The sequence below is a fragment of the Balaenoptera physalus genome, assembly GCF_965194825.1.
Source record: "Balaenoptera physalus genome assembly, chromosome: 1".
In the NCBI taxonomy this organism is placed as follows: Eukaryota; Metazoa; Chordata; class Mammalia; order Artiodactyla; family Balaenopteridae; genus Balaenoptera; species Balaenoptera physalus.
Window position 1 is genome coordinate 150,208,491 of NC_138882.1, and position 15,222 is coordinate 150,223,712.

Sequence of the window (15,222 nt, forward strand, 5' to 3'; positions counted from 1 at the left end):
AGAATAGGAAACACATGCCAGGTCATATAATTAGCAACTGCAGAAAATGGGACTCAACTCAGATTTGTTTGACTCCAGAGTCCATACTGTTACCCACCTGTTATATACTCAGTCCTCATGGCTACCTCTTCCTGGCTCAGCCTCCCCTAAAATAAGAAGATTTTGATGGAAATTTAAGGACAACCTCATACAGTGGAAAGAACATGAGACCAGGAGTGCCACAGGCCTGAGTGTGGAATCCTGGCTCAGCTACTCACCAGCTGAGGGATATTGGGCAGTTACTTGACCTCTCTGAACTTACTCTTTCTGTAAAATGGAGATAAGAGACCAACTTCCCAGGGTTGTTGAGAACATTAAAAATGAGGAGGGCTTCGCTGGTGGCGCAGTGGTTAAGAATCCGCCTGCCAATGCAGGGGACACGGGTTCGAGCCCTGGTCCGGGAAGATCCCACATGCCGCGGAGCAACTAAGCCCGTGCGCCACAACTACTGAGCCTGTGCTCTAGAGCCTGCGAGCCGCAAGTAGTGAAGCCCGTACGCCTAGAGCCTGTGCTCCGCAACAAGAGAAGCCACTGCAATGGGAAGCCCACGCACCGCAACGAAGAGTGGCCCCCGCTCGCCGCAACTAGAGAAAGCCCGCGTGCAGCAACGAAGACCCAACACAGCCAAAAATTTTTAAAAATTAAAAAAAAAAATGAGGAGATATGAAATATCCCTAGGCAGTGTGTGGCACATAGTATCAAGTGTTCAATAAATGGTGGTTGTTAATAATGAGAATAAAGGGGCCTTCACATGAGGGCAACCAGGCTGATGAGAGGACTAGAGATCGAGCCATGTGAGGACCACTGACGAGCAGTGGCTGTGCTCACCTGGAGAAGGGAGCTATAATCGTCACCTTCAAATGTAGACAGTGTGTTGTCAAGTGCCAGGAGACAGGGAAGAATCATTCTGGGTGGCTCAAGAGGGCAGAACTGGGACCAGCGAGACTCGTCCAGGAGTTTCTAACCACCTGAGGTGACTCACATTGAAAAAGCCTTCTTTGCGAGGTGGTTGGGATCCTGTCATTGGAGGGTTTCCAGAGAGCATCTGTGCCATCCATCTAGAAGGGATGCTTTGGGGGACGTCCCTGGCTGTCCAGTGGTTAAGACTCCATGCTCCCGATGCAGGGGGCACAGGTTCAATCCCTGGTCAGGGAACTAAGATCCTGCATGCCACAAGGTGCAGCCAAAGGAAAACCAAAATAGAGGGGATGCTTTGCAACCGTGGTTCTTCTCAAACTTGGGTGTGTCAGCATCCCATAGAGGGCTTGTGAAAGTACAGGTTGCTGGGCCTGCTTCCAGAATTTTTGCTTCACTAGGCCTGGGGTGGGGCCTGAGAATGTGCATCTGTAACCAGTTCCCAGGGGTGCTGCTGCTGATCTGGGCCCACGCTTGGAGAACCTCCACTCGAGAAAGCAGTAGTTTCTAAATCCCAGGCCCATTTGGTTGGTCCATAGCAACACTTCCAGAAGGTGCAGCAAAGTCAGAAAAGCCATGAAATGCAGCAAGTGCTTTGCAATGCCAAATGTGTTCAATTTGAAGGACTGTCCTTTATTCTGAGACTGTGACTTTCCTACTTTCTCCGACATTAAAATTTCCTTCCTTTCGTGGAAAGATGATAACAGATGGTGGTTCTCTCGTTAGTTTCTTGGTTTCTTTACATGGCAAAATAACAAGCTGGCAGCCCTGTCATGGTCTTCAATTTTTTAAAACATCTTTTTGGTCCGTGTACTTCTAAAATTGAGGACACGCTGCTCCTGGGCATGTAAGAGTTTAGACTGAGTTTCTCTAAGAGATGCCATCCAAAGTTAAGCTCAGGGGTCTTTTAAAAAGGCATTACACACCTCTTTGCCTGGCTGAACTGCTTACTCGGAACATATTTGACCTTTTATTGATGCTTCAAGGTATTATTATGCACATCTATTACTATAAAGAGCTGTCAAACCCACAAACATGCCCTCAGGGAGGCTACTTAGCAAAGGACTGTTTGTCCCTCATTAAACCACCCAGACTGCTTTTCAGTTGTGAGTAGCAGTCCTGCTGCCTCTGCAATTCACTCTCACCCCATCCGCTGTTGTCTATTCTTCCACCCATCGCCCACAGAATGTCAGGCCACCAAGCTTATGAAATCAGTGGTTTCATTTTACACATTTTTAAGTCAGTAGTCTGTGACTTTGGGACTGTTTATCTCTGCCAAGGAATGAGGCCATAGGCCCAGTACATGATCAAAGAGATTTGCCCCTTTCTTCTGGGAAATGATGACAGAGAATATTCACTGGGAATTTACCACCTGCCAGGACTTATCTAGAGTGGATAAGTAACTTGCCCAAGGTTAATATATGGAGGAGTCAGGATTCAAATCAGAACTACAGGAATGAAATTGGTACAGCTAACCTCTACTCCACCTGCCTTCAGGGGTGTTTGCAATGCTGAGCAGCTGGAGGTCTGAGCACTGAATAAATGAAGGTTCATATATGTTATTGTTTGTATGTGATGCTTAGTCGCTGATAATTTTTTAAGGGATGTACAGTTTTTGTTGGGAGAAATTGAAATTATTCTGATTCAAGAATCAAGATGGAGAACAGCTAACTTCAGGACACTGGCCCTGTGCTGGGCAATGGGCACTGGGCAACTAGGAGACAGCTCTTTTGTCCCCAGGAGCTCACAGCCCAGCTGCAAGAGAAGAAAGCAGGACTGGGTATGGGAAGGGAGTAGCAGGAGACTGCTATTTTTGTGAAAAAACCTCTTACTGTGCTTTGGCCTGTTGAACTATATGCTTGTGGCCTTCGCTGAAGTTGAACAAAGCCCAGACCCATACCACTTGTGTGTGCCTGGTTCATGATAGCTTTCTTAGGAGGTCAATGCCCAGCATCTTATTCTCTTTGTCCAGCTCCCTAACCTCTCCAAACACTGACATAACAAGGGCACATCAATGCCTACATTACAGTGTTGTTATGAAGGTTATATTAAGATGATGGATGAGTCATGCCTGGTACAACAGGTGCTCAATTCTTCTCCTTATGACGATGATGATGCCAGAAAAATTTCCCTCCCTTTTAAGTATTCCGCATAATTGGACCACTCATAAGGCATTTAGCATATTCTACTTTGTACTGTTATATACTGTATTTAATTGTATTATGATATTGTATTTAAATGTAGAGCATTGAGAATTGTGCCTGACAAAGAATCATGTTCCATAAATATTAGCTGCTATGATTATTATGATTGGCATTGCTTTTTCTGCATATATATCTTACCTACCACACTATGACCCATGGGACAGAGGTCCTGTTGGACGTATCCATCTTTGCTCTCCCAACCTGTTCCCGGCAGTGATAGGCACATAGTAGACATTTGACCAATATTTTTGGAATGAACTATGGCCTATCTTATATAGTTATGAATATGTATATGACATTCCCAGAATTTCACTAACAGTTGTGTTTGTCTCTCAGTTGTATAGTACTCACATTCTGCCTTACTTTATAGTTAGCTTTTGTCATGTCTCCCCATTAATCCATGATCTTCCCATGGACAAGGACCGTGTCTCTATAACCTAAGACCCAGTTCAGTTTGCTGCATGGAGTCAAAGGTGGATACACAGAAAAGTGTTTATATGAAATAAATGAAACTTAAGCTTCAGGGCCCCTCACTTACCGGAGCACCTCCTGAATCCCTGGTTAATGAGTGTCCTCAATTCAAAAAGTAGAGATTATTCACTGCATGAGAAAATTTGAAATGCTTTGAAAACTTACAGCTCATAATTGAGAGAAACTTAATAGAGATTTTTCCGAATTTGATAATGATCCGAAAAAATTTGCCATGACATTGACAATAGCTACTTATATACCAAAACGTTTCCAAACTATCAATAATAAAAAGCAACTGTTGATTAGCCATGTTGGAAGAAAGACTGAATTATCATTTTATATTTGTGGTACCTGTCAGCTTCTTAAAATGTATAATTTGTGATTTTTTTTCTCATTCTAAATAAGTAACCACATTGATGTTTCATAATTTTGTGGTCTTTTCCTTAAAAGGAGCATCCTGAATTGTATAAAACTTAGACTCTGGGAATTCCTTGGTGGTCCAGTGGTTATGACTCCACGCATTCACTGCAGAGGGTGTGGGTTTGGTCCTGGTCGGGGAGTTAAGATCTTGCGAGCTGCATGGCGCAGCCAAAACAAACAAACAAACAAACAAGCTTAGACTCCATAAAACCTGGAAATATCCTTGTTGATACAGGTTGCTTGTTAAAATAATAATCTGACTGTATTACTCTGAAATTTTTAATGTTTTTTCTGGCCCCCAAATGAAGTCCAGAATCATTACTGTGGCCTAGCTCCTGCCTGTCTCCTCCACTCTTCTCCTTGTTCCTTAAGCTCCAGCCACACAGGACTTCTTCCTGTGGGTCCTCCCAGGCCCAAAGCCTTCCTTCCAGGAGGCTATTTCCTCCATCTTGACCAAGTCTCACCCCCAGTCGTTGCCCGGATGATGCCTGTTCACTTTTCAGGTTTCTCAGGCAAACTGTCCCTTCTCCCCCAGACAAGATCTTGTTAAAATGAAGATTCTGATTCTGTAGGTCTGGGGTGGAGCCTAAGATTCTGCATTTCTACCAAGTTCTCGGGTGAATCAGGTGTTGCCATTCCAAGGACCACATTTTCAGTAAGAGGCTCTGGACCTCATGAAGTCCCTTGCTTTACTACCCTATGTTCCTCTACACTGCAACTTGTGTACTGTGTTCAAAAACATGTATGATAACGAAAATTCACTGGAACTTTGCCCATCATAACACAACTTTGAAAATAAATGTCCTTCAATAGAAGACTGATTGAATAAATTAAGCCACACACACATATACCCCTGTACACATACATACAAACACACACTGGAATACAAGGAAACCACTAAAAATGTCTATAGCCTATGGTTCAGTTTTTATAAAGCAAACTGTAAAGCTCATGTTGAGTTGATCTTGTTTGGGAAATTATGTACATACATGTACGTGGCCCAGAGGTATGTCTAGGAGGATGTTCATGAATATGGGAACTTTAGTTGTCTCTGGATGATGAACCATTTGAGGTGATTTTTTACTTTCTTTTCTGGCTTTTTTTGTATAATTTGAATTGTTTAGAAGAATATACCCCACATTTCAAAAGCAATAAAGCTATTTTTACACAAAATATAATAAGTTATAGTATTATTAACCTCCTTCTAAAACAGCCATGCCTTTAGAACAGCCACGACAAATTAGTAAGGGCTAATTTGCTAGATTGATTCATTAACATCTAGGAAAGAAGACAACAGTGCCCTAAAGGCAAAGGATCAGAAAATGGACTCTGATGGCTTGTCCACTACTTACCCCAATGATGTCCAGTTATCATTTCTTTGCCCCAGACCCAAAGACCATAGACTCACTCTCTCAGTCAGTATAACAGAATACTATAGAGTGGGGAGCTTAAACAACAGACATTTATTTCTCACAGTTCTGGAGGCTGGAAGTCTGAGATCAGGGTGCCAACACGGTAGGGTTCTTGGTGAGGGCCTTCCTCTTGGTCCACAGGTGGCTGTCTTCTCACTGCACACTCACATGGCAGAGAGAAAGAGCTCTGGTCCTATCACCTCCTTATAGGGGCACTAATCGCACCATGATTAGCTCTTCCCTCATGACCGCATCTAACCCCAGTTACCTCCCAAAGCCCTCACTTCCCAATACCATCACATTGGGGGTTAGCGTTTCAACTTATGAATCTGAGGAGACACAAACATGCAGTCCATAGCACTCATCTTTTCTCCTACTCTGCCCCCAGCCTATCACTTTACAGTTGGCCCTCCATATGTGCAGTTCTGCATCCACAGATTCAACGCACTGGGAATCAGGTGATACTGTAGTATGTATCTAGTGAAAGAAATCTACACATAAGCGGACTTGTGCAGTTCAAACCCATGTTGTTCAAGCGTCAACTGTATATACATATATATATAAAATGTATACAACTCTTCATGTGCTTCCATAGTACCCTAATTCCTTATCATAGTACTTAACACATTGATTCATAATTGCCTATTCATTTGTCCAGATCCCCCACAATGATCTGTCAGGACAGTGATTGTGTCTAGTTCACTACTGTATCCCCAGTACCTTGCACGATTCCTGCACATCAGTAATCACTGAAGACTGCAGACACGGTTAATTTCCATCTAAAATTGATTCCCCTTCTCCTCCAGGATGTTGCTGTATCTGATGGAGCCCCTGGAACCGTGGCCACTCTGGCCATTATCAGGGAAGCTAACCCGGGAAAGACAGAAAAGCAGAAGACAGGAAGAACCGGGTCTTTCAAGAAGTCATTGAGGGACTTCCCTGGTGGCGCAGTGGTTAAGAATCCACCTGCCAATGCAGGGGACACGGGTTTGAGCCCTGGTCCGGGGAGATCCCACATGCCGCGGAGCAACTAAGCCCGTGCGCCACAACTACTGAGCCTGCGCTCTAGAGCCCATGAGCCACAACTACTGAGCCCATGAGCCACAACTACTGAAGCCCACGTGCCTAGAGCCTGTGCTCTGCAACAAGAGAAGCCACTGCAACAAGAGAAGCCACTGCAACGAGAAGCCTACGCACTGCAACGAAGAGTAGCCCCTGCTGGCCGCAACTAGAGAAAAGCCCTCGCGCAGCAATGAAGACCCAACGCAGCCAAAAATAAATAAATAAATAAAATAAATAAAATTAAAGAAAAAAAGTCATTGAGCTAATGACTTAACCAACTCTGGGTCAACCTACACTCAGACTTCTGGCTATATGAGAGAATAAACACCCTTATTGTTGCTGCTGTTTGAGTTATAAAGCATCACCAGTGAGAGGTTGAGGAAACGAATGAATGACTCTGACCACTAGCATAAGAAAGCCAGCTCCCCTAGAATGGAGTTAAAGTCTTGTCCTGGAGACTTCAAAAACTGCTTACTGTTCTTAAGATACTCAAGGTGATAAGACAACAAAGTCTTGATTATCTGGAAGTTAGCTTATTATGGTTTTCCAGATAAACTGGGCTTTTAGGCAAAAGCTGCACTTTGCAAGGGAAAAGAATCTCTTATTAGGGCTTCATTTAAAAACAAAGATAATATTCTTAGAGATGTTTCAGAGTCAATACACATTCAGTCCAATCTCCTAAATGTTAGCACGTGTAAGCATAACTTGGAGACCTGTTAAAAAGCTGACTCCTGGGCCTCACCTGGGGAGATTTTGATTCAGTGGGATGTGGTGGGGTCCTGGAATCTGCATTTTAGCCAGCAATCTGATGTGGATGGTCTCAGACCACACTTCAAGAAACCCTATTCTAAAGCTTGCACTTCGTATCTCTAGAACCTAACCACAAGATATGGTGTTTCACACAATAAGGGAAGCCAAACATGACTCTCTCTACAGGATTGTGGTGGAATGTAAATGACACTGGATTTAATCTTTTGCTTTGTTTCAAGGGAGCAGATTCAAGTGATGGAAAGATCCAGAAAATGGGAGCCATATCTGGGCTTCTCTATTCACCAGAATAAGACACTGATCAGGCAAGTCTCTCAAGCTCTCTCTGTCTGAATGACCCCATTTATTAAAAACAACTCAGATTAATAGTTCTCTGTATTGCTACCCCTCAGATTGGTTGTGAAGACCAGATGATCTCAGTAGCTGTACTGTACAAATATAATAAAATGCTCTTTGTTAGGACTCTGGTGTTTACTGAGCTCCTTAATAAGTAAAATTATTTGTGTTCCTTAGGCTCTATTCATTAAGCAAGAAATGGGGGCTCACATTTTAGAAAGATTGTTTCATGGTCAAACTGTAAAAGGGATTTTGCTTAATTTCCAGTTAACCTGAGTACTTGTTAACCAGAACATCCTATTCCTAAGCATTCTAACTAGGTTTTTATGTAAATAATATACATTTATTAACAGTAATTCATGAGTAGACTCCCTATCAAAGGGAGCTTCCTTGACTTGTGCAAAAATTAATGGGCCCAACAACCCACAGAATTGGAGAAAATATTTGCAAATCATGTATCTGATAAGGGATAATATCCAGAGTACATAGAGAACACCTAAAATTCAACAACAACAACAAAAAGCCCCAATTCAAAAATAGGCAAAGGATTTCAACAGACATTTCTCCAAAGAAGATATAGATATGGCCAAAAAGCACATAAAAAGACGTTCAACGTCATTAATCAACAGGTAAATGCAAATCAAAACTACAATGAGATACCACCTCACAACCATTAGGACGACTACTGTCAAAAAATCAAAATAGAAAGCAACAAGTATTGGTACAGCCACTGTGGAGCAATATGGCAACTCAAAAATTAAACACAGAATTACCATACAATCCAGCAATTCCACTTCTGGGTATATGCCAAAAGAATTAAAAGGGTCTCAGAAAGATATTGGTACACCCATGTTTATAGCAGAATTATTCACAATAGCTAAAACATAGAAGCCACTCAAGTGTCCATGGATGGATAAATGGATAAGCAAAATGTGGTACATAAAATGGAATATTATTCAGACTTAAAAAGGAAAAGTAATCAATATCAAAATTATTAATGAGGTATTCTGCATTCTCTTTTTTGTACTGTCTTTGAAATCCAGTGTGTGTTTTACACTTAAAGTATGTCTCAGTTTGGACTAGCCACATACCAGTAGCTAGTAGCTATTGTGTAAGAGAGTACAAGTCTAGACAATTCATTTTTGAAGCCTAATGCAAACAGCCTCTATTTTGACTTTTACGTTTACTTGAATGTTTGAGCCTCTGCCTACATTCTTCCTTCATTCATTGGTCAGCAAACACTGGCGTGTCCACTATGCACCAAGCATTATGCTAGAAACTGGAAATACAAAAGTGGACTTTTTTATCCTAAAGCTCAGTCTGTGAGGGTGAGAGACACCCAGAGATGATTATGAAATAATGTAAAAGAATCATGACATAGACACCCTCTATTTTATGAGCACCTGAAAGAAGGAAGTGCCATAAATGTAGTTTTAGAGGTGTCCCTGAGTTGACTTCAAGGACCTGTAATGTTAGCTCTATGAAGAGGATGGGAAAGGGCACTCCAGAGGTGTCAGCCTGAGCAAAGGCCTGAAATGAGAGATAGTGGGGCCCCGGGAACGTCCAAAGAGTGCCTGTTAGGGCAGAGATGAAAGAGAGGAAAGTGCGCACGTAAGCACGGCCACTGAAGGGCCTGGTAAGTCATGTTTGGCTTCTAAAATAAAAAATCTACACTTCTGGGCTTCCCTGGTGGCACAGTGGTTGGGAATCTGCCTGCCAATGCAGGGGACACGGGTTCGAGCCCTGGCCTGGGAAGATCCCACATGCCGCGGAGCAACTAGGCCCGTGACCCACAACTACTGAGTCTGCGCGTCTGGAGCCTGTGCTCCGCAACGAGAGGCCGCGAGAGAGAGAGAGAGGCCCGCGCACCGCGATGAAGAGTGGCCCCCGCTCGCTGCAACTAGAGAAAGCCCTCGCACAGAAACGAAGACCCAACACAGCTAAAAATAAATAAATTAATTAATTAATTTAAAAAAATCTACACTTCCTAAAATTTCATAAGAAGTAACTGTCTCTCTACAGGATTGCGGTGGAATGTAAATGACACTGGATTTAATCTTTTGCTGGTAACAGTCACGCTCCTCTGGACTGGCTGCTCCTTGAGGGCTGGGCCGTCTGCTTTGCTCACCACCCTGTCCCAGGGCCTGCAACGCTGCCTGGCAGAGCGGGAACTATAAGTTTACAGAGCCGCTACCTTCCATCAGTCCTTTCCCCCAGTCCTCCCCTCCCCCTCAGTACAGCGGGAGAGGGGGAAGAGTGCCAACCCTAGCCTACGCTTCTTAAGCCCTTGGGAGTTCAGAGGCAGGCCTTCACCCTTCTAGGATGTTTCCTCATCTATAAAACGGGCTCACAACTACCCGCCGCGCTGGACTGTTGCGTAACTCATATGAATTTACAGAAAGCGCCTCGAAAAATGAAAAGGTGCATCTCGTGGCCATGAGGGCATAGAGTGACACGACCTGTGGAGGTCGAGGCCAGGTTTCCACCCTCCCTGGCCGGTACGGGCATCCTCGGCCAAGCTGCAGGGTGACTGACCCAAGGCGTGGGGCGCCCCGACCCGACCCCTCGGGAGGTAACCGAACGCGTGACCGCTTAACGCGCCTCTCGAGAAGGAGCCACCTAAGGAGGAGGAGAGGAGGTTGCAGCCGCGCCCCTCAGCGGCGGGGCGACTCCTCAATCCCCAGGGCCGGAAAACCTGGATCCCGGAGCCGCAGAGCGCCGAAGACCCCATCAGCGCCAGGGTCCCCGGCCACCCCCTCCCAGCGCGTCGGAGAGGGGAAGAGGGTGGAGCGGCCTGACTCTCGCAGCCAATAAAAGCAGCAGGTTCCTGGTCCGATCCCCGGCGCGGCTCGCCATTGGTCACCACCCGGGTCTCGGCCCACCGAACCTTTGCGACCCGAGCCAATCGCGAGGCGGCGAGGGGGTCCTCAGGCTCGCGGGGAGCCGGCCGCGGGCAGCCCCGAGCGCAGACCGGCGAGGAGCGGGTGCCGGAGACCAGGGGCGCGAGCCGGCATCCCCTCCCCCTCGCGGTGAGCCGCCGGCTCCACCATGGAGCCCGCCGTGTCGCTGGCAGTGTGCGCTCTGCTCTTCCTGCTCTGGGTCCGCGTGAAGGGGCTGGAGTTCGTGCTCATCCACCAGCGCTGGGTGTTCGTGTGCCTCTTCCTCCTGCCGCTCTCGCTCATCTTCGACATCTACTACTACGTGCGCGCCTGGGTGGTGTTCAAGCTCAGCAGCGCGCCGCGGCTGCACGAGCAGCGCGTGCGGGACATCCAGAAGCAGGTGAGCGGAGCCGGGTGGGGCGGGAGCCAGGCGTGAAGTGGTGCGCGGCGCAGGGGAGCCAGGGCTTCACGGAGGAGGTGGCGTTTGAGCGGGATTTGAACTAAACAAAAATGTAACTGGGGGGAGGGGTGCTTCCGGAGAGGGAACGGAGTAAGCAAAGGAGTAGAACAGAGCATTGCTCCGACATTTATGGAGTGCCTGCTATGTGCAGAGTGCGTGCGGGGATCTGGAGAGATGGAAAGAATCAGATAGGGGAGGTGAGCCATGCTCAAGTAGCTCTCACCAGGCCCAGTCGATTTCAGAGGAGGAGGGGGGGGGGGTCTTCAGGAAGGTTCACCTGGCGCTGGAGACTGGGAAGCAGGGGGAGTGATTGGGGGAAAGGGTGAGCATAGGAGAAGAGAGGCAGAAGGTTGGAAAGTCAGTTTGGAAATAGGTTGGGGAGGGCCCTTCAGTTTGGAGTTTACTCCTTAACAAGAAGGAGCTTTCCACCTTCTTATAATAGAAGACTAAAGTGAGAAGGTAGCCCCACACCAGGGTGGGGAGCCTCACAGACCCTGTGCCAGGCGCTCACTCTTGACAAGGCAGTGCCTACCTCCCAGTAACTCTGTACGTCCTCCCCTGTGTCAGCACCCACAGAACCCCTGCCCCTGCTGCCGCTCACAGCCGCGCCTCCTTCTTCATGGCCACAGCTGGCCTGGGCATCAGGCCTGGGCAGTTTCTTGGCTCCCTCTGCCCCTCCTTATGTTCCTCTCTTACTGGCGTCAGGTTGCAAAGAGCTTCTGCTGCCTGCTGCCACCCTCGCCACAGGTGTAGCAGCCTCCATGTTCTGTTTGCTGCTGGCTGGGTTCTGCCTCCAAGAGCATGAAGATGGATGCGGAGAGCCATCCCTGTGAGGGATAGACCTTGGGCCATGTGGGAGCAGGAAACATCTGGAAGCGCTTTACTCGGGCTGCCATGGGTTGCGCTGGTCACAGTCACAGCTCCAGAGCCCCGCCTACCCTCCATCCCAAATGCACCCTGTTGCCTAGTTCTTTCTATGTGTTCAGATTCTTGATTAACCAGCTTGTCGGCCCCATCAGAGTGTGAGCTCCTTGAAGGCAGAGACTGCTGTCTGACTCCTCTCTATCCCACGGGCCCTGGCCCAAAGCAGCGCAGTGAGTGCTTAGGAACCTAAGCTAAACCAAAGGGCTCACTAGGGACAGGAAGACAACGGGGCAGGCAGGCCCGCTGCTGAGGACCTGCCCTGTGCCACACCCCATGCCATTATTTCTCATCCTCACAGCAACACTGGTAGGTCTTTTTTTTTTTTTTAACTTTTATTTGCACTTTTTTTGTGTGGCATTTATTCCCAGGCCACAAGTTTTTTTGTTGTTGTTTTATTTTGTTTAATTAATTTTTGGCTGCATTGAGTCTTAATTGCTGCGCGCAGGTTTTTCTCTAGTTGCGGCGTGCGGAGGCTACTCTTTGTTGCTGTGCGTGGGCTTCTCATTGTGGTGGCTTCTCTTGTTGTGGAGCACAGGCTCTAGGCGCACGGGCTTCAATTGTTGTGGCACATGGGCTCAGTAGTTGTGGTGCGTGGGCTCAGTAGTTGTGGCTCACAGGCTCTAAAGCGCAGGCTCAGTAGTTGTGGCGCATGGGCTTAGTTGCTCCGCGGCATGTGGGATCTTCCCGGACCAGGGCTTGAACCCGTGTACCCTGCATTGGCAGGCGGATTCTTAACCACTGTGCCACCAGGGAAGTCCCGTAGGGCATAAGTTTTTATTTCTTCAGTTTCTTCTGGAATATCTTTTTCTTCCGTGCAACCTCCTCTTCTGGTTTAGTAACAATCTGCTCTTTTTCAGTAAAGATCATCTCAGTGTGGCAGGGAGAGCTCATGTATGGGTTGATCTGACTGTGAGCTCTGTTAAGGCCTGTGCCGTATCTTGGGGGCTTTATTCACTTGGATGTGCTCAATGACCAGAGAATCTGCATCTAAGCCCTTAAGTTCAGCATTACTCTCTGCATTTTTGAGCATGTGCTGTCAAAATTCAGCACTCTTTTTGGGCCACTGACCCTGCGTCCAGCCCCACTGTTCGGCCTGGGCACACCTATGAACTCCACCACTGTAACAACGGAATGGCACACATTGCTTCTGTAAAGTGATATCCTTCAGATACTTGGTGGCTTTTCGGATATGCATACCCTTAACGGCCTGGACAGTTTCACCAGTGTTCTTAAAGTGAACACGAAGATTCGAACCTCTTGATTTGCATGATTTTGTGGGGTTTTCTGGGTCAAGTGAATACCGAATCATTTTTAGAGGTCACCTCAGGCAGCTTACCGGAAAAAGGACCACCCTGGTAGGTCTTGTACCTGTTCTACAGGTGGGAGATATTGAGGTTCAAACTGTAAGTCATGTTCCCAAGATGATATAGCTAGTAAATGGGTCTGGAACTCAGGTCAGCTTGATTTCAGAGCCTGAACTCTGACATTTCTTCTTTCCCAACCCATTTCATTCCACCCTGGAGGTCTGGTTCCATTGCCTCACACCTGGAATGTGATAGTAGCTACCTGACCAGTTGCCCGTTCCCTGGGCCCTCCCCACCTCTCGTTGGCCTGCCCTTAGTCATAAGGGCAACACTCCACAGCATTGCCTCCCTGCCCGAAATCTTGGTGGGCTCTGGTCAGGATCCAACCCAACCAATGTTTCAGGCGTGATGGCCTCCGCATTCAGTGTTTCAGGCTTGATGGTCTCCACATTCACTTCATGCCCTGCTTCCCATTCCAGGCTGCATGCAGCTCTCCCAATCCATCCTCCACACCTCTGATCTTGTATTAAGTCCTGGGTCTGCAGAGTCAGGCAGGGGCAAGGTCTGCCTGGTCATCCCTTTACCCCCTACTCACAGGAATCCCTTCCTTAGTAACACCTCTCTGAGCAAACACCTCTGCTTCACGTGGCACCCTGGCCTCTCCTATCGCAGAACAGTTCTTCCCCATGCTGAACTGTTTGCCTGACCAGCTTCAATCCAGCTTCTTCCAGGGACTCTTGGTTGCAAGTGATAGAAAATCAACTCCAACTGCCTTGAGCAAAAAGGGACTTCGTTGACCCAGGTCTTGAAAAGTCCAGGAGTAAAAGTGGCTCAGACATCACTGGATCCAGGATTCGTCTCCAGCTGCCATCTCTTGGCTCTGCTTTCCTCTGAGTTGACTTTACTCTCAGGGAGGCCGTCTCCCTGTGGAGGCCCCAGCAGTTTCTGGCTTACATCCAACCAGCCTAGCAACCCAAGTGAAGTGAGAGGGCCTCTCCCAGGATCGGTCTTAACTGGCTTCACTTGGATCATAGGCCTGTCCCTGAACCAGTCACTGTGGCCAGGAGGATAGAATCAGACCTCAGTCATGTGCCCACCTCCTGGGGCAGGAGGGGAATCAGCTTCACCTGGACCAAAGGAAGATGGGAGTGTTACAAGCAGATGAAGAGGACATGGATGGTCGTAGGTCACAGCAACAGATATCCACCTCCCTGCCCTTGTTCATCAGCAGGAAGGGAATGCTTCCTCCCATGTTCCTGATGGGCTTGTCATTTCCTGGGCCATTTCTTCTCTGTGTTTTGTGCTCTGGTCACTTACAGAAGAGGTTTTGCAAAAGTTCTTCCTTCCATTGGCTTGGTGGGCCTCCCCTGCCTGTTCTCTCCCCCTGCTAGTGATACATGAGTTAACACACGCAAACGCTTGGAACAGGGCTTGGCACCTAATAAGCCTCAGTAAATGTTAGCTGTTACTCTGTTGACTATTAATTCAAACCCATTTATCCTTCCAGGCCTAAAGTTGGTTAGTTCTGATGGTGAATCTGGGCTCTGCCCTTCAGTGGTTGTGTGACCTTGGACAAGTTATTTTGCCTCTCATTTTCTTCATCTGCAACAGGAGGCAGGTCATCCCAACTATCTGGGGTTGTTGTGAGAATTAAGTGAGACAAGATACAGCGGTGCTTGGTACAATGGTGGCAGCTAGTAAATAGTTATCATTTGTGCAGTTGTTATTACTACCATTACGAAACCTGTCCTGAACTTTGCAGTGAGAATAAATGTTTTCAAAGTGCTTTGATCCTGTTCTCTTGCTCTTTTTTCATTCTGCTTTGTGATGTGGCTGCACTTTGGCTTTTCTCTCGGCCTCACTAGCCAGGGAGAGTCCAGAGGATAGGGCCAGTGGGTGTTTCATCATCCCGCTCCTCCTGGTACCTGGAAGGATTCAGGGCCTCGGTAAATTCCCAGCTCCCTCTCCTGAAAGCAAGGCTGTGAGCTGCCCAGGGGATCTCTGGCAGGCCCAGCTCAGCCTCTTCTC

At 47.2% G+C, this 15,222-nt stretch overlaps 1 protein-coding gene and 1 pseudogene across 3 annotated transcripts in view; one reads left to right on the forward strand and one right to left on the reverse strand.

The window, feature by feature from the left end:
- Positions 1–10,108: 10,108 nt before the first annotated feature.
- DHCR24 (24-dehydrocholesterol reductase) overlaps positions 10,109–15,222 on the forward strand; it is a 36,390-nt gene continuing 31,276 nt past the window's right edge. Inside the window, exon 1 of one of the 2 annotated variants that reach the window (XM_082430012.1) lies at positions 10,109–10,906. In XM_082430012.1, the coding sequence (XP_082286138.1) occupies positions 10,676–10,906 (231 nt within the window). In that variant the 5' untranslated portion in view covers positions 10,109–10,675. The remainder of the gene's footprint in view (positions 10,907–15,222) is intronic. The other variant, XM_082430011.1, reaches the window with a different exon arrangement.
- LOC309645614 (large ribosomal subunit protein uL22 pseudogene) lies at positions 10,921–15,222 on the reverse strand (annotated as a pseudogene). The gene has a single exon. The product of its transcript is annotated as a large ribosomal subunit protein uL22 pseudogene (transcript).